General features: G+C 43.3%; 1 protein-coding gene across 3 annotated transcripts in view; it reads left to right on the top strand.

The window, feature by feature from the left end:
• Positions 1-18,441, top strand: part of NLGN2 (neuroligin 2) — a 157,159-nt gene that overhangs the window by 97,202 nt on the left and 41,516 nt on the right. For 2 of the 3 annotated variants that reach the window (XM_083185860.1, XM_083185861.1), the window contains exon 3: positions 14,151-14,207. The exons of the other annotated variant lie outside the window; for it this stretch is intronic. In XM_083185860.1, the coding sequence (XP_083041986.1) occupies positions 14,151-14,207 (57 nt within the window). The remainder of the gene's footprint in view (positions 1-14,150; positions 14,208-18,441) is intronic. 3 annotated transcript variants of the gene reach the window in all.

Here is an 18,441-nt window from a genome sequence, read left to right as displayed (position 1 = left end):
ATGATGTCATAGACCCTCCCTGATGACGCCTGGGCACAATAGCGTTTTTTCTGACACACACAGAAAGTGGTCGGTTGGTACTTCCAAATGCCAGCTTCCTGCCAGTCAAAGTCCGGCTACATTGCGATCATGAGCCACGTGCATTTAATGTTGGTATTGCCCCTTGAGCATCCGCAACGTGTACAGAACGCAAGTGCAGTCATTCGATAATGGCTCCGATTGCAAATTCTCTATTTAGCGATCCATGCTGTATCAGCCTTAGTGTCGTACTGATATGTCATACTGACCAGAATTATAGGAAGGGGCTATATGTAGTAATACCCAGAATTATAGGAAGGAGCTATATGTAGTAATACCCAGAATTATAGGAAGGAGCTATATGTAATAATACCCAGAATTATAGAGAGGAGCTATATGTCATACTGACCAGAATTATAGGAAGGGGCTATATGTAGTAATACCCAGAATTATAGGAAGGGGCTATATGTAGTAATACCCAGAATTATAGGAAGGAGCTATATGTAATAATACCCAGAATTATAGAGAGGAGATATATGTAGTAATACCCAGAATTATAGAGGAGATATATGTAGTAATACCCAGAATTATAGGAAGGAGCTATATGTAGTAATGCCCAGAATTATAGGAAGGGGCTATATGTAGTAATACCCAGAATTATAGGAAGGAGCTATATATAGTAATACCCAGAATTATAGAGAGGAGATATATGTAGTAATACCCAGAATTATAGAGAGGAGATATGTGTAGTAATACCCAGAATTATAGAGGAGCTATATGTAGTACTAGCCAGAATTATACAGAGGAGCTATATGTCATACTAGCCAGAATTATAGGAAAGCGCTATATGTAGTAATACCCAGAATTATAGGAAGGAGCTATATGTAGTAATACCCAGAATTATAGAGAGGAGATATGTGTAGTAATACCCAGAATTATAGGAAGGAGCTATATGTAGTAATACCCAGAATTATAGGAAGGAGCTATATGTAGTAATACCAAGAATTATAGGAAGGAGCTATATGTAGTAATACCCAGAATTATAGGAAGGAGCTATATGTAGTAATACCCAGAATTATAGAGAGGAGATATATGTAGTAATACCCAGAATTATAGAGAGGAGCTATATGTCGTACTAGTCAGAATTATAGAGAGGAGCTATATGTAGTAATACCCAGAATTATAGAGAGGAGCTATATGTAGTAATACCCAGAATTATAGAGAGGAGCTATATGTAGTACTAGCCAGAATTATAGAGAGGAGCTATATGTCATACTAGCCAGAATTATAGAGAGGAGCTATATGTAGTACTCGCCAGAATTATAGAGAGGAGCTATATGTAGTACTAGCCAGAATTATAGAGAGGAGCTATATGTAGTACTAGCCATAATTATAGAGAGCAGTTATATGTAGTACTAACCAGAATTATAGAGAGGAGCTATATGTAGTATTAGCCATAATTATAGAGAGCAGCTATATGTAGTACTAGCCATAATTATAGAGAGGAACTATATGTAGTATTAGCCATAATTATAGAGAGGAGGTATATGTAGTACTAGACAGAATTATAGAGAGGAGCTATATGTAGTACTAGACAGAATTATAGAGAGGAGCTATATGTAGTATTAGCCATAATTATAGAGAGCAGCTATATGTAGTACTAGCCATAATTATAGAGAGGAACTATATGTAGTACTCGCCACAATTATAGAGAGGAGCTATATGTAGTACTAGCCATAATTATAGAGAGGAACTATATGTAGTACTCGCCACAATTATAGAGAGGAGCTATATGTAGTACTCGCCACAATTATAGAGAGGAGCTATATGTAGTACTAGCCAGAATTATAGAGAGGAGCTATATGTCACACTAGCCAGAATTATAGAGAGGAGCTATATGTCATACTAGCCAGAATTATAGAGAGGAGGTATATGTAGTAATACCCAGAATTATAGAGAGGAGCTATATGTAGTATTAGCCAGAATTATAGAGAGGAGCTATATATCACACTAGCCAGAATTATAGAGAGGAGCTATATGTAGTACTAGCCAGTATTATAGAGAGGAGGTATATGTAGTACTAGTAGTCATGTGTAGAGTTATAGAGAGGCGTTATAATATTCATGAATGGAATTATAGAGAGGAGCTATAGTTAGTCATGTGTGGAGTTATAGAGAGGAGCTATAGGAAATCATGTGCAGAGTTATAGAGAGGAGCTATAGTTAGTCATGTGTGGAGTTATAAAGAGGTACTATAGGAAATCATGTGCAGAGTTATAGAGGAGCTATATTTAATAATTTGTGAAGTTTTAGAAAGGAGTTTTAGGTAGTCATGTGAGGAGTTATAGAGAGGAGCTATAGGTACTCTTGTGTGAACTTATATGGAGGAGCTATAATTATTCATGTGTGGATCTAAGAATAGGATATATTTGTAGTTATATGTGGAGTTATAGAGTGTAGCTATAGGTAGTTATATGTGGAGATTTAGAGAGGAGCTTTAAGTAGTCATGTGTCGAGTTATAAAGATGAGCTATAGGTAGTATTGTGTGGCTCAACACATTACTACCTGTTGCACCTTTCTATAACTCTATACATGACTACGTATAACTCCGCTCTATAAATCCACACGTAACTACTTATAGCTCTTCGCTATAATTCCACACATGACTACATATAGCTAATCATTAAATCTCCACACATGACTACCTATAGCTACTCTCTATAACTCCTCATATAACTATATAAAGCACCTCTATATAACTTCACTATATATGACTGTAGGTAGTAATGTGAGGAGTTATAGAAAGAAGTCTTAGATAGTGATGTGTGAAGTTATAGAGAGGAGCAATGGGTAGCCATGTGTGAAGTTATAGAGAGGAGCTATAGGTAGTCATGTGTGAAGTTATAGAGAGGAGCTATAGGTAGTCATGTGTGGAGTTATAGAGAGGAGCTATGGGTAGCCATGTGTGAAGTTATAGAGAGGAGCTATAGGTAGCCATGTGTAAAGTTATAGAGAGGAGCTATAGGTAGTCATGTGTGGAGTTATAGAGAGAAGCTATATGTAGTCCTATGTGGAGGTGTAGAGAGGAGCTATAGGTAGTCCTGTGTGGAGTTATAGAGAGGAGCTATAAGTAGTCCTGCGGGGAGTTATACAGAGGAGCTATAGGTAGTCCTGTGTGGAGTGGTAGAGAGGAGCTATAGGTAGTCCAGTGTGAAGTTATAGAGAGCAGCTACGGGTAGTCACATATGGAGTTGTAGGGAGTATCTATAGCTGGTCATGTGTGAAGTGGTAGAGAGGAGCTATAGGTAGTCCTGTGGGGAGTTATACAGAGGAGCTATAGGTAGTCCTTAGTGGAGTGGTAGAGAGGAGCCATAGGTAGTCCTGTGTGGAGTTATAGAGAGGAGCCATATGTAGTCCTGTTTGGAGTTATAGAGAGCAGCTATAGGTAGTCCTGTGTGGAGTTATAGAGATGAGCTATAGGTAGTCATGTGTGGAGTTATAGAGAGTAGCCATAGGTAGTCATGTGTGGAGTTATAGAGAGCAGCTACGGGTAGTCACATGTGGAGTTGTAGGGAGTATTTATAGGTAGTCATGTGTGGAGTGGTAGAGAGGAGCTATAGGTAGTCCTGTGTGGAGTTATAGAGCGGAGCCATGCGTAGTCATGTGTGGAGTTATACAGAGGAGCTATAAGTCCTATGTGGAGTTGTAGAGAGGAGCTATAGGTAGTCCTGTGTGGAGTTATAGGGAGTATCTATAGGTAGTCATTGTGTGGATTTATAGAGAGGAGCTATAATTAGTCATACGTAGAGTTATAGAAAGGCGCTATACTGTAGGTTATCATTTGTGGAGTTATAGGGAGGAGCTATAGGTAGTCCTGTGTGGAGTTATAGGGAGGAGATATAAGTAATCATTTGTGGAGTTATAGGGAGGAGCTATAGGCAGTCATGTGTGGAGTTATAGAGATGAGATATAAGTAGTCATGTGTGGAGTTATAGGGAGGAGCTATAGGTAGTCCTGTGTGGAGTTATAGGGAGGAGATATAAGTAATAATTTGTGGAGTTATAGGGAGGAGATATGAGTAATCATGTGAGGCGTTATAGGGAGGAGCTATAGGCAGTCATGTGTGGAGTTATAGAGAGGAGATATAAGTAATCATGTGTGGAGATACAGGGAGGAGCTATGGGTAATATAACAGAAGAGCTACAGAAGTAATATGAAGATGTAAATAAGTAGTGTTCATTCTAGCACCCGCTATATTTGAAACCCCATGCAGTTCCTTTTCCCTGCCTGGAGTGCCACTGTCTGCTGTGTTGTTTCTAGCACATGTCTGGTTTGTATATCAGTGCTGATATACAGACCACACTGTGCTAGAAGCACTATAGCAGTCAGCGACACCCCAGGCAAGGAAGAGGAACTACATGGGTTTTCAAATATGGCGGGTGCTAGAATGAACACTAATAGGGACTAAATCAGAGATGCAAGTGGTTGCTTGCACATTCACAGTGGACTTGCAGGCTCAGCCGCTGCGTACTGCCGCCAGTTTCTCACATCACTGCTCACGTACATAATCAGGGAAATCAGGCACACATCGTACAGATCATCAGTCCTCTGAGCAGCCTTATGCTGCCTCTCCTGCAGGGCTGACCCACTCCAGCTGCAAATGAATTCCAAGTAGGTGATTAGGCAAGACCCAGAAACTGTTCCTGGCACATCGGCCTGTACCTAGCCTCACATCATTATTTACCTAAACTCTGACTACCTGTCACTCACATTGCAAATACATTCTGTGTGCAATCACTCATCATTCACTGCCACGCACAGTGCCGCTTTGGTGTATGTGCGGCTGAAAACCGTCCCACTGCGTCCGCCATCAGAATTGTCAGCGACTCATAGAGAGAAGCTGCATGTACTAAGGGGCGGAGTTATAGAAAGGAGCTATAGCATATGTAGGGACATAATCATGGAAAGAAGTTATGCATGTGTGAGTTATAGAGAGGCGCTCTACTATGCAGTCATAGGCAGAGTTATAGAGAGGAGGTATATGCAGTAATAGGCAGAGTTATATAGAGAGGAGGTATATGCAGTAATAGGCAGAGTTCTAGAGAGGAGCTATATGCGGTAATAGGCAGTGTTATAGTGAGGAGTTATATGCAGTAATAGGCAGAGTTATAGAGAGGAGGTATATGCAGTAATAGGCAGAGTTATAGAGAGGAGCTATAGCGGGTTGGGATCATTTGGTCTATTGCATTATGGTCGAAAGTCATTAGTTTGAATCCATTAGGTCGACATGCTAAAAGGTCGACATGACTCTAGGTCGACATGGGAAAAGGTCGACATGATTCTAGGTCGAAAGGTCATTAGTTCGACAGGTCATTAGTTCGACAAGGTCATTAGTTCGACATTGTCTATGTCGACATTCACAAGGTCGACATGGGGTTTTTCACTGTTTTTTGACCTGAATGTCAACACAGTCGACATGGACAGAGTTTAAAGTGCACTGCATCCCCTCGCATCGCTCGCTGCGCTCGCAATGCGTCGGGCACGGTGCCTCGCTACGTTCGGCACACTATTTTATTCTCCCACCATGCCCTAGTGGATGGTAGGGCATGAAATACCGCCTGTCGGCACATGTTGGCTCAAAAAACAGTGAAAAACTCCATGTCGACCTTGTGAATGTCGACATAGACAATGTCGAACTAATGACCTTGTCGAACTAATGACCTGTCGAACTAATGACCTTTCGACCTAGATTCATGTCGACCTTTTCCCATGTCGACCTAGAGTCATGTCGACCTTTTAGCATGTCGACCTAATGGATTCGACCTAATGACTGTCGACCATAATGCAGTAGACCAAATGACCGCATCCCCTACTATGCAGTCATAGGCAGAGTTATAGAGAGGAGGTATATGCAGTCATAGGCAGAGTTATATAGAGAGGCGATCTACTATGTAGTCATAGGCAGAGTTATAGAGAGGAGGTATATGCAGTCATACGCAGAGTTATAGAGAGGAGGTATATGCAGTCATAGGCAGAGTTATATAGAGAGGCGCTCTACTATGCAGTCATAGGCAGAGTTATAGAGAGGAGGTATATGCAGTAATAGGCAGAGTTATATAGAGAGGCGCTCTAGTATGCAGTCATAGGCAGAGTTATAGAGAGGAGGTATATGCAGTAATAGGCAGAGTTATATTGAGGAGTTATATGCAGTAATAGGCAGAGTTATATAGAGAGGAGGTATATGCAGCAATAGGCAGAGTTATATAGAGAGGAGCTATATGCAGTAATAGGCAGAGTTATAATGAGAGGAGGTATATGCAGTAATAGGCAGAGTTATAGAGAGGAGGTATATGCAGTAATAGGCAGAGTTATATAGAGAGGAGGTATATGCAGTAATAGGCAGAGTTATATAGAGAGCAGCTATATGCAGTAATAGGCAGAGTTATAGAGAGGCGGTATATGCAGTAATAGGCAGAGTTATATTGAGGAGTTATATGCAGTAATAGGCAGAGTTATATAGAGAGGAGGTATATGCAGTAATAGGCAGAGTTATATAGAGAGGAGGTATATGCAGCAATAGGCAGAGTTATATAGAGAGGAGATATATGCAGTAATAGGCAGAGTTATATAGAGAGGAGATATATGCGGTAATAGGCAGAGTTATAGAGAGGAGGTATATGCAGTAATAGGCAGAGTTATGAGAGGAGGTATATGCAGTAATAGGCAGAGTTATATAGAGAGGAGATATATGCAGTAATAGGCAGAGTTATATAGAGAGGAGATATATGCAGTAATAGGCAGAGTTATATAGAGAGGAGCTATATGCAGTAATAGGCAGAGTTATAGAGAGAGGAGGTATATGCAGTAATAGGCAAAATTATAAAGAGAGGTGCTATATGTGGCAATAGGCAGAGTTATAGAGAGGAGCTATATGCAGTAATAGGTGGAGTTATAGAGAAGAGCTATATGCGGTAATAGGCAGGGCAGGTGACAGGGGGGGTCAAGGGGGACAAGTGTGACGAGCCCCAGTGATCTAAAGGGCCCCAGGGCTTCCATGCTCCGGCACGGCTGCTGTTTGTACTAGCAGGCCTGTCAGTGACCCTCGCGGCCTGGCCGTCTACTGTGCACTATCTGTGTGTGGCTGAGTCTGACTGACTCGCTGTGCGCCCTGCCGCTCAGCACTCAGAGCCGTAAACTCTGTGTGTGCGCACAGCCTGGGGCCGTAGTCTCTGTCTCTTGTACTTTTACTGAGCATACGCGGGTCCTCTGTTCTGCACTCTGCAAATGACCTGCCCTGCCTGCTTGTAGTGCTCGGCTCTGTTTTGTGAAAGTGACAGGCCAGCAGCTGGAGGGAGGCAGCAGGTAGTAGCAGCCAGGAGCCAGGCCAGCTGGACTGGGAAAGAGAGAACCTGATGGATTGTGGATTGTATTGGAAAAAAGGGGTGAAAAGGTCGCACAGGGATATATAAAGTTTAAGTTTTGTTATTGGACCCTCATATATTATTTTCTGAAATATTTCTTAGATGAGAGAGGGTGTGCTATCACTGGACACCAAAATACACAAATTTACAAAAAAGAGAGAAAGGTATGTCGCTGGGTGATGCACCTGGAGAATGATTCATTTAAAATGTAACCTTTATTAGTTATATTGTTTAAAAATGTGGTGAAGTATTAGACACACAAATCACACAACACAAAGTGAATTAAAAGGGATAATATACCCCAACTCTGTATTCTCCCCTTTCTGATCTCCCACTAATATCAGTACGGTGTTTTATTGTGTCCTGCACCCACTGGTATATGTAATAATAATTGTTAGTGACAGGTGTGGGAGCAGACTCAGCTGTCAGCCTGGCCGTGTATATCCAATGCAAGGATTATACCCTTATTAGTGGGGTTTTGGATATTTTAATAATCCGCAAATATAACAATGGTGGGTAGCGGGTGGATGCGCAGTTCAAACCTGTGCCCGGGTGCAGTATCAGCCTTCTGACGGGATCTCTCACTTCACAGTCAGTTCGCCTTACCGCTACCTCCTAGGTGCACACGGTTCCTGCTGCCGCCCCTGTATGACAGACTGGGCTGAGGCGCATGAGATGAGTGCCAGCAGTCTCAAATCTGTCACAAGGATCAGTGTATCTCGGTGTGGACGCCACACACCGTGACCTCTGACGCGTGCCCAGTGGAGACTGGCGCACGTGCTGTACTGCGGCTCAGACTGAATTACAGTTTCACAAATATTTACACATTGGTATGTGGGAGGGGAATGAGGGAGTCACAACAGATGCTAACAGGGTCAGCGTACGCTTCGCTTAGAGAGCTTCATCAGGACCTGACTCCCTCATTCCCCTCCCACATACCAATGTGTAAATATTTGTGAAACTGTAATTCAGTCTGAGCTGCAGTACAGCACGTGCGCCAGTCTCCACTGGGCACGCGTCAGAGGTCACGGTGTGTGGCATCCACACCGAGATACACTGATCCTTGTGACAGATTTGAGACTGCTGGCACTCATCTCATGCGCCTCAGCCCAGTCTGTCATATAGCGGGCGGCAGCAGGATCCGTGTGCACCTAGGAGGTAGCGGTAAGGCGAACTGACTGTGAAGTGAGAGATCCCATCAGAAGGCTGATACCGCACCCGGGCACAGGTTTGAACTGCACATCCACCCGCTACCCACCATTGTTATATTTGCGGATTATTAAAATATCCAATACCCCACTAATAAGGGTATAATTCTTGCATTGGATATAGATATTAGTGGGAGATCAGAAAGGGGAGAATACAGAGTTGGGGTATATTATCCCTTTTAATTCAATTTGTATTGTGTGATTTGTGTGTCTAATACTTCGCTACATTTTTTAACAATATAACTAATAAAGGTTACATTTTAAATGAATCATTCTTCAGGTGCATCACCCAGCGACACACCTTTCTCTCTTTTTTGTAAATTTGGATTTTGGATTGGGTTGGGGGGGGCAGAAATATCATTGTACAGGGCCCCAAGATTTCTGTTGCCGGCCCTGGTAATAGGTGGAGTTATAGAGAGGAGCTATATGCTGTAATCAGGGCCGGTGTAAGGCTTTTCAGCACCCAAGGCAAAACATCAGCCTACTCTCGGGTGGTCTAGTCCCCTGGGAAGGTGGGTATGGCCCCTGCTTTCCATGGAGGCCCCAGGAGGGGACAGGAAAATAGGGAAGTATGCCTCAACGGAAAGTATAAAGGTGAGATCTTAGAAGTTCCACAGCCTCCACTTGAATTAAATACAACAAGGATCCTCAGACAGCCTTGATTTTTTTGATAGGCAGACTTGGTGGTTCCCCCCCCAGATCCCGGCGCCCTAGGCAGCTGCCTAAAGCTGCCTAATGGTAGAGCCAGCTCTGGCTGTAATAGGTGGAGTTATAAAGAGGAGCTATATGTGGTAATAGGTGGAGTTATAGAGAGGAGTTATATGCCGTAATAGGTGGAGTTATAGAGAGGAGCTATATGCGGTAATAGGTGGAGTTATAGAGAGGAGCTATATGTGGTAATAGGTGGAGTTATAGAGAGGAGTTATATGCGGTAATAGGTGGAGTTATAGAGAGGAGCTATATCCGGTAATAGTGGAGTTATAGAGAGGAGCTATATCCGGTAATAGGTGGAGTTATAGAGAGGAGCTATATGCGGTAATAGATGGAGTTATAGAGAGGAGCTATATCCGGTAATAGGTGGAGTTATAGAGATGAGCTATATCCGGTAATAGGTGGAGTTATAGAGAGGAGCTATATGCGGTAATAGGTGGAGTTATAGAGAGGAGCTATATGCTGTAATAGGTGAAGATATAGAGAGGAGTTATATGCTGTAATAGGTGGAGTTATAGAGATGAGTCATGTGACTTAATGGGGGAAATTTACTAAGAATACAAATATGAAATTTCGTATTTGTACTCTTCCTACGACTGCATACGGCTATTTCAGCCATATGCAAAGTCATGTTCCGGAGGGGAATTTACAAAGCAGTCATATACGACTGCTTTCTACCACTCCGATGTCATAGTAATTCATATTAGCGGCACATATCTACGGCCGCTAATACGAATTGGTGGAGGCAGTCTGCACGGATCAGTCAGATCCATCATATCAGTCAGATCCATCATATCAGTCAGATCCATCATATCAGTCAGATCCATCATATCAGTCAGATCCGTGCAGGCTTTAGTGATTAAAAAATATACAATTAAATAAATAACGAAATCCCAATATTCCAACACGCGCTATGCTCAAATATGTACCACAGAATAGATTAATTAGATATGACTTGACTTATGGCAGCCTTTCCACTAAATTCCCTGAGGGAAGGGAATAAAACAACCAAAATACTACACAATAGTGGGGAGGCGCCTTCCAAACAAATGTAAGATAGTCCTGATACAATATCCAATTTTCAGATCCAAAGAAGCAAGAAGAGAATTCGTCCAATATTCATTTATAGATCTTCAGTGGATAAGCATTCTGCTGGTCTCTACAGAAGGAATAGAAGCACTCTGGAGGGCACTTTCTATTTTTTCCGGGAGATAATTTGTCGCTATTCCGGTTACAATTTACTGATCGACTAGAGAGGCTATCAGAACCTATGTCGGTGGACACTTAGGCATTTCTAACTAATGTACTCTGCAATTTATATGGGAAATCCTTAAACTAAATAGGATCAAGGAAATCATCTCTCCATACAATCCTTATCACACATATTAATAGGAGTTACGCAGTTAAGCAGTAGATTTCACCAATTGAAGATTGATACAACATATTCCCCTGATGAAGTCTCTATGAGACGAAACGCGTTGGGATGTTACCTACTCGTTGTTTTATACTCTTATCCACTGAAGATCAATAAATGAATATTGGACGAATTCTCTTCTTGCTTCTTTGGATCTGAAAATTGGATATTGTATCAGGACTATCTTACATTTGTTTGGAAGGCGCCACTCCACTATTGTGTAGTAATTAAATAAATACATTTTAAAAAATCAGCGTGGGGTCCCCCCCACAGCCGTAACCAGCGCCAGGCTGAAGGAGCCGGGGCCGGTAATAAAAAATCAGGAAACCCGACAAATAGGGGTTCCCCGATTTATTTTTTTAAAACAAGCCCCATGCTCCAGGTCCAGGGCTGGTTCCCAAAATACGGGGGACAAAATGACTAGGGGTCCCCCATATTTTAAAAACCAGCCCCAGGCCAAAGCAGCCAGCAGGGTAATATCACAGCCGGGGGACAGGGGTCCTGGGGGAGTGGGGACCCCCCCCAATGAAGGGGTCCCCCCCCCCTCCAGGACTTACCTGACCAGGCTGAAGCCTGGTGCTGTCCCCGGTGGCCCTGGAGTGGTGGCGACCGGGCTGATTGAGTGTAAAAAAATAGAATAAAATACTATTGTTTTTAACTCCCCCTTAACCATAAGTCCCAGCCTGCACTGCATTAAAGGGCCCGCTGGCACTTGTAGTTCCACAGTAAAAAAAATAGTGAAATAAACACACACTGACACACAATAAAAATAAAACTTTAATACATCCAAAGCCCATACATACTGATACTTACCTATCTTGAGCCCGTAGGTAGGTCCCTGGGTCTTGGTCCGGTGCCTTGTCCTGTTCCGGATCAATGTCAGCATTCGGCTCCATGTCAATGTCCATGTCGGCGGTGTCTGTCAGCGTCCATCCGGGTCCAAAGAAATCCATGGGGGACCTGTGGAAGGAAATCCAACTCACCCAGGTCATCCTGTGAAGATCTGTAGTCTTGATCCAACGTAGTCCTGGTCTTCTGTCACCTTCTGTGACACGCCGGCGATTCTATCATCTCCCCGCATCGGACTGTCAGAGGCGCAGAGGTGTCTCATCTTCCGCGCCTCTCCATAGAATGATTCTTTTGGGCGCTAGGCGGCCAATCAGGAGCTGAGAAAGTATTTTCAATACGGCTGCTTAGTAAATCAGGAGTCACCATTCTTTTGACTGGTGATTCCTGTCATATTCTAACGATGGTGTATGCATTCGTATTTGTAAATACAAATACGAATGTCCCATCAATATGAATACGAATATTTGTATTTTTGGCATAGTAAATGCCAAAAATACGAATACACCCCCTAATTTTTTCTACGAATTCAAATTAGTAAATTTCCCCCAATATGTAGAAGAGATATGGGGGGTATTAGGATGGTATCTTAAAACGGGTTTGCGCTAACATTTGAGCTGCCCGGTAGTGGAATGGTCATTGTCAAGTGAGCTAGAAAGCAGAATGTACCAGGCGCTTGTTAGTACAAAGGACAGGAGGGAGGGCAGAATGGTGCAGAGGATATTAGAAAGGAAGAATATAGAAAGGAAAAATAATAAATGAAAATAAAATAATAATAAAAACAAAAATAAATAAACAAAACTAAACATTAATAAATTAAAATAAGTGCAGCATGTTTACAATTCCTTTGTAGGAAACAGTTGGAGAATAGCAGTCCCGGAATTAACTGTAATATATTCCGAATGCTATCTCGGCCTCTCTAGTCCTACCTGGAGTCCGTTTGGTCAGGTACTGCAAGCAGCAGTCAGGCGGCAGGGTCCGCTGCTTCAGCGCACGGAGAGTCTGCGGGAGGCTTTGTGACTCCATCTTGTCCTTTGTACTAACAAGCGCCCGGTACATTCTGCTTTCTAGCTCACTTGACAATGTAGAAGAGAGATATTATCTAATGGAAGGAACAGGAGGATACGGGGTTCTAGAGATGGGTTAGATGGTTTTATATGGGCAGTTGTACAGAAGAGCTCTGGTGTTATATGGAAGAGAGATATAACATTTAACAAGAGCTTTAGGTGGATTTTCTGTATAGTGGGGTTCTATGCACTTATTAAAGGAGTTACAGAAATTGGGTACAAATAGTTATACTAATTTTTTAGGGGTTCTCTGGAGTTATATAAGGGTTTATAGCAGTGCCAGATTAAGCCTTCAGGGGGCGTGGGGCACCTTAGACAGGGGGGCCCCTTGCACTTGTCATTACTGGCCACAAACTGCATGAGAGAATATTATACTGTCAAAACACAGAGTGAAGACAGTATAAACTTGGTCAATGGGTAACTGCTTACTCGGTAGGAGACCTCACAGTCCTAGTGCTGCCTCTGATTAAAAACCCTCCCATGACTAGGCTGCTGCTGTCCTCCATGGGCCTGAGAAATATGTAATGAGCTCCACCAATCAGAGCTCAGCACACCTCTCAGCCTCTGCCCTCTTCTGCAAAGTGTCATAGGACTTAGTCAACTGTCAACTCCCAGTAATGCACTGCACACTTGTGCAGTCAGTGTGCCTTGGCTCCCGATGCTCAGCACCATCAATCATTGTCACATTGGCAGATAGGTGAAGCTGCAGCACTACCCCACTCCCATGCACAAAACATTTAGCTAAAAAAAAATATATATATATATTTTATTATTATTATTATTATTATTTTTAAATACACGCCAAACACAGGGGGCCCCTAGCTAGAGGGGGGGGGGGCAGGGGTACTGACCCCTTTTGCCCCTGCTTTAATCCCGCCCTGGTTTATAGGGACGGGTTACAGGTATACAAGGGTTAAATGAAGAGCATTCAGACACAATGAAGGGGGGGGGGGGTGTATGGAGGTTTAATAGTAATTATTGGAAGCCATACATTGACTAATAATACCAATCAAGCAATGATAGCACAACCCATGTAGGGGAGCTGTATGGTGAATTCATTGTTGCTGTGATACATTGTTGCTAAAGCGTTTCTTGTCCATTTTTATGTCACTCCTCAACCAATGAGGGTGGGGTATTTTTACATTTTGTTTTTACAAAACAGGTTTTGCAAAATGAAATCCTCTAGTTCCTGACCCCCATTGTAATTGTGTTTTCTAAACTTGCTTTTTCTTTTTTTTATATTAAGAAAAGATGTTGAAAAAAAGATTTGTTTTTTTTTTATGACCTTTTCTTGAATCTATTTTTGTCTTTCTCTCTTTCCCCCTCTCTCTCTCTCCCTCGGTTATTTTTTTTATCTTTTTTTTTTTTACATCTTTTTCTTTTCTTTTTTTTTTTTTTTTTTACATTTATATTTTTTTTTCTTTTTCTTTTTTTATATATATATTTTTTTCGCCTTGACCTCCAGGTCCCATTTCCAAATCTCGGGAGGAGTCCAGAAAGTCTCAGCACACTCCAGATGAAGGTAGATCTCACAGTCTTTTCTTGATCTTTCTTCCTTCTTTTTTTGGGGGCATTTTGCATGATGTTTTGGTTTCTCAATAAAATGCACCTCTCTGTCTGTCTGCCTCTTTAGGGTTTCGGATGTGTTGCCTGTGTACAATGGCGGTTGTGTTGTGGTGTGTATGTGTGACACGGAAGAGAGAGAGCAGGCCAACATTGTCTTTGCTGCTAAACTTTTACAGACTCTCCTTCCTCCCGTTTACACAGTGACAAATGAATCTGAGCCATCTTGTACTTAGCAGTGTGCCCTCACTTTCCTACAGCAGAGCCTCGCAGCTCAACAATCAGTAAGAACTGGTGACATCACTGAGGCCTGTCCTGGTGATGTCACTAGAGCCCAGCTTCAAAAACATGGCAGCCTTCACTGTTTGTGAGTGAGGGTCACACTTGAACATCGTCCTGTTAACTCTGCCTCTTTCTAACTTTTCCCTTCATATTTCAATAACTCTGTAATATATAACTCAATAATAAATATTTTCCTGCCAGCCTTTTGCAGACTGTCTCTACCTCATCCATAACTCTGCAGAGCATTGTTCTATTAACTCATCAGTAATCTGACTACAGTGGGGGAATAGAAATCAAAACCGCTTAATTAAGGAGCCAGTGTGAGGGAGAGGGTGCAGTCATCATTGTTTTGGGGCTCGTTAAGATAACGAGCAGAGCATTTGCAGAAGAGTGTGGGAGGAGAAAGAGGATAACAGACAAGGTCCAGGAAGTGAAGTGCTTCCCCCCCCCCTTCCCCCCATGTAGTGTCTATACCACCCTCACCATCAGCTGCCAGAATAGAAGGCCTCACACTTTCATGGGGTACCTGCTATTGTTCCCGGAGAGGTTTCAGATACATTGCAAACTCTCTGGGTGTATAGAATGAATCTCAGCGAGTCCATACAAGCTGCAGTACCGCGGCCCATGTCGGACGGATAACCGCATTTGTGGGATGTCAGCTCTAATTGTGAATAAAAGTGTTGATAATCAGGCATGACGGAGAGAAGAGCAGCAAGATGACAACAATCTGCCTCCTTGTGTTCAGCCTGACACGCACAATGGAAGTGTGAAGTATATGGACAGGTGCAGGTGTGAGGTAAATGGGCAGGTGCAGGTGTGAGGTAAATGGACAGGTGCAGGTGTGAGGTAAATGGACAGGTGCAGGTGTAAGGTAAATGAATAGGTACAGGTGTGAGGTAAATGGACAGGTGCAGGTGTGAGGTATATGGACAGGTACAGGTGTGAGGTAAATGGGCAGGTGCAGGTGTGAGGTAAATGGACAGGTACAGGTGTGAGGTGTATGGACAGGTACAGGTGTGAGGTGTATGGACAGGTGCAGGTGTGAGGTATATGGACAGGAGCAGGTGTGAGGTATATGGACAGGTACAGGTGTGAGGTATATGGACAGGAGCAGGTGTGAGGTATATGGACAGGTACATGTGTGAGGTATATGGACAGGAGCAGGTGTGAGGTATATGGACAGGTACAGGTGTGAGGTATATGGACAGGTACAGGTGTGAGGTATATGGACAGGTACAGGTGTGAGGTATATGGACAGGTACAGGTGTGAGGTATATGGACAGGTACAGGTGTGAGGTATATGGACAGGTACAGGTGTGAGGTATATGGACAGGTACAGGTGTGAGGTATATGGACAGGTACAGGTGTGAGGTATATGGACAGGTACAGGTATGAGGTAAATGGGCAGGTACAGGTGTGAGGTATATGGACAGGTACAGGTGTGAGGTATATGGACAGGTGCAGGTGTGAGGTATATGGACAGGTACAGGTGTGAGGTATATGGACAGGTACAGGTGTGAGGTATATGGACAGTTGCAGGTGTGAGGTATATGGACAGGTACAGGTGTGAGGTATATGGACAGGAGCAGGTGTGAGGTATATGGACAGGTACAGGTGTGAGGTACATGGACAGGTACAGGTGGGAGGTATATGGACAGGTGCAGGTGTGAGGTATATGGACAGGTACAGGTGGGAGGTATATGGACAGGTACAGGTGTGAGGTATATGGACAGGTACAGGTGTGAGGTACATGGACAGGTGCAGGTGTGAGGTATATGGACAGGTACAGGTGTGAGGTATATGGACAGGTACAGGTGGGAGGTATATGGACAGGTGCAGGTGTGAGGTATATGGACAGGTACAGGTGTGAGGTATATGGACAGGTACAGGTGTGAGGTATATGGACAGGTGCAGGTGTGAGGTATATGGACAGGTACAGGTGTGAGGTACATGTACAGGTACAGGTGTGAGGTACATGTACAGGTGCAGGTGTGAGGTTTATGGACAGGTACAGGTGGGAGGTATATGGACAGGTACAGGTGGGAGGTATATGGACAGGAGCAGGTGTGAGGTATATGGACAGGTACAGGTGTGAGGTATATGGACAGGTACAGGTGTGAGGTACATGTACAGGTGTGAGGTATATGGACAGGTGCAGGTGTGAGGTATATGGACAGGTACAGCTGTGAGGTATATGGACAGGTGCAGGTGTGAGGTATATGGACAGGTACAGGTGTGAGGTATATGGACAGGTACAGGTGTGAGGTATATGGACAGGTACAGGTGTGAGGTATATGGACAGGTACAGGTGGGAGGTATATGGACAGGTGCAGGTGTGAGGTATATGGACAGGTGCAGGTGTGAGGTATATGGACAGTTGCAGGTGTGAGGTATATGGACAGGTACAGGTGTGAGGTATATGGACAGGTCAGGTGTGAGGTATATGGACAGGTACAGGTGTGAGGTATATGGACAGGTACAGGTGTGAGGTATATGGACAGGTACAGGTGTAAGGTATATGGACAGGTCAGGTGTGAGGTATATGGACAGGTACAGGTGTAAGGTATATGGACAGGTACAGGTGTGAGGTACATGTACAGGTACAGGTGGGAGGTATATGGACAGGTGCAGGTGTGAGGTATATGGACAGGTACAGGTGGGAGGTATATGGACAGGTGCAGGTGTGAGGTATATGGACAGGTACAGGTGTGAGGTATATGGACAGGTACAGGTGTGAGGTATATGGACAGTTGCAGGTGTGAGGTATATGGACAGGTACAGGTGTCAGGTATATGGACAGGTACAGGTGTGAGGTATATGGACAGGTACAGGTGTGAGGTATATGGACAGTTGCAGGTGTGAGGTATATGGACAGGTACAGGTGTGAGGTATATGGACAGGTCAGGTGTGAGGTATATGGACAGGTGCAGGTGTGAGGTATATGGACAGGTACAGGTGTGAGGTACATGTACAGGTACAGGTGGGAGGTATATTGACAGGTGCAGGTTTGAGGTATATGGACAGGTACAGGTGGGAGGTATATGGACAGGTACAGGTGGGAGGTATATGGACAGGAGCAGGTGTGAGGTATATGGACAGGTACAGGTGTGAGGTATATGGACAGGAGCAGGTGTGAGGTATATGGACAGGAGCAGGTGTGAGGTATATGAACAGGTACAGGTGTGAGGTATATGGACAGGAGCAGGTGTGAGGTATATGGACAGGTGCAGGTGTGAGGTATATGAACAGGTACAGGTGTGAGGTATATGGACAGGTACAGGTGTGAGGTATATGGACAGGAGCAGGTGTGAGGTACATGTACAGGTGGGAGGTATATGGACAGGTGCAGGTGTGACGTATATGGACAGGTACAGGTGGGAGATATATGGACAGGTGCAGGTGTGAGGTATATGAACAGGTACAAGTATAGCATATACTACAGGGTAATGCTGATTAGTGCTGTGATATGAGATAGATAGATAGATAGATAGATAGATGTGAGAGAGATAACCTGGCCATACATCTACAGATCGATTGTCAGATTGGGCCGGTTGGAACAAACACCTGGTAATATCTGAATGACAGTTTTTGGCAGTTTTCCAGCATTTCAAAGCAAATGGTCAACTATCATCTGCTCTCATCCATTACCAGGTTTTTGTTACAACTAGACAGATCTGACAATCTATCTGTAAATGTATGGCCAGCGATAGATAGATAGATATATATATAAAATATATAGATGGATTGATTGATTGATTGATAAATAGTTTGTTTGATTGATAGATATGAGATAAATAGGTTGATAGATAGATAGATAGATAGATACATATAGATAAGAAATAGATAGATAGATCAATCTGAGTGATGATAGATAGATAGATAGATAGATAGATAGATAGATAGATAGATAG

Source organism: Crinia signifera, chromosome 4 (assembly GCF_055691185.1).
Source record: "Crinia signifera chromosome 4, ASM5569118v1, whole genome shotgun sequence".
Lineage (NCBI taxonomy): Eukaryota > Metazoa > Chordata > Amphibia > Anura > Myobatrachidae > Crinia > Crinia signifera.
This window is presented reverse-complemented; position numbering and strand designations above follow the sequence as displayed.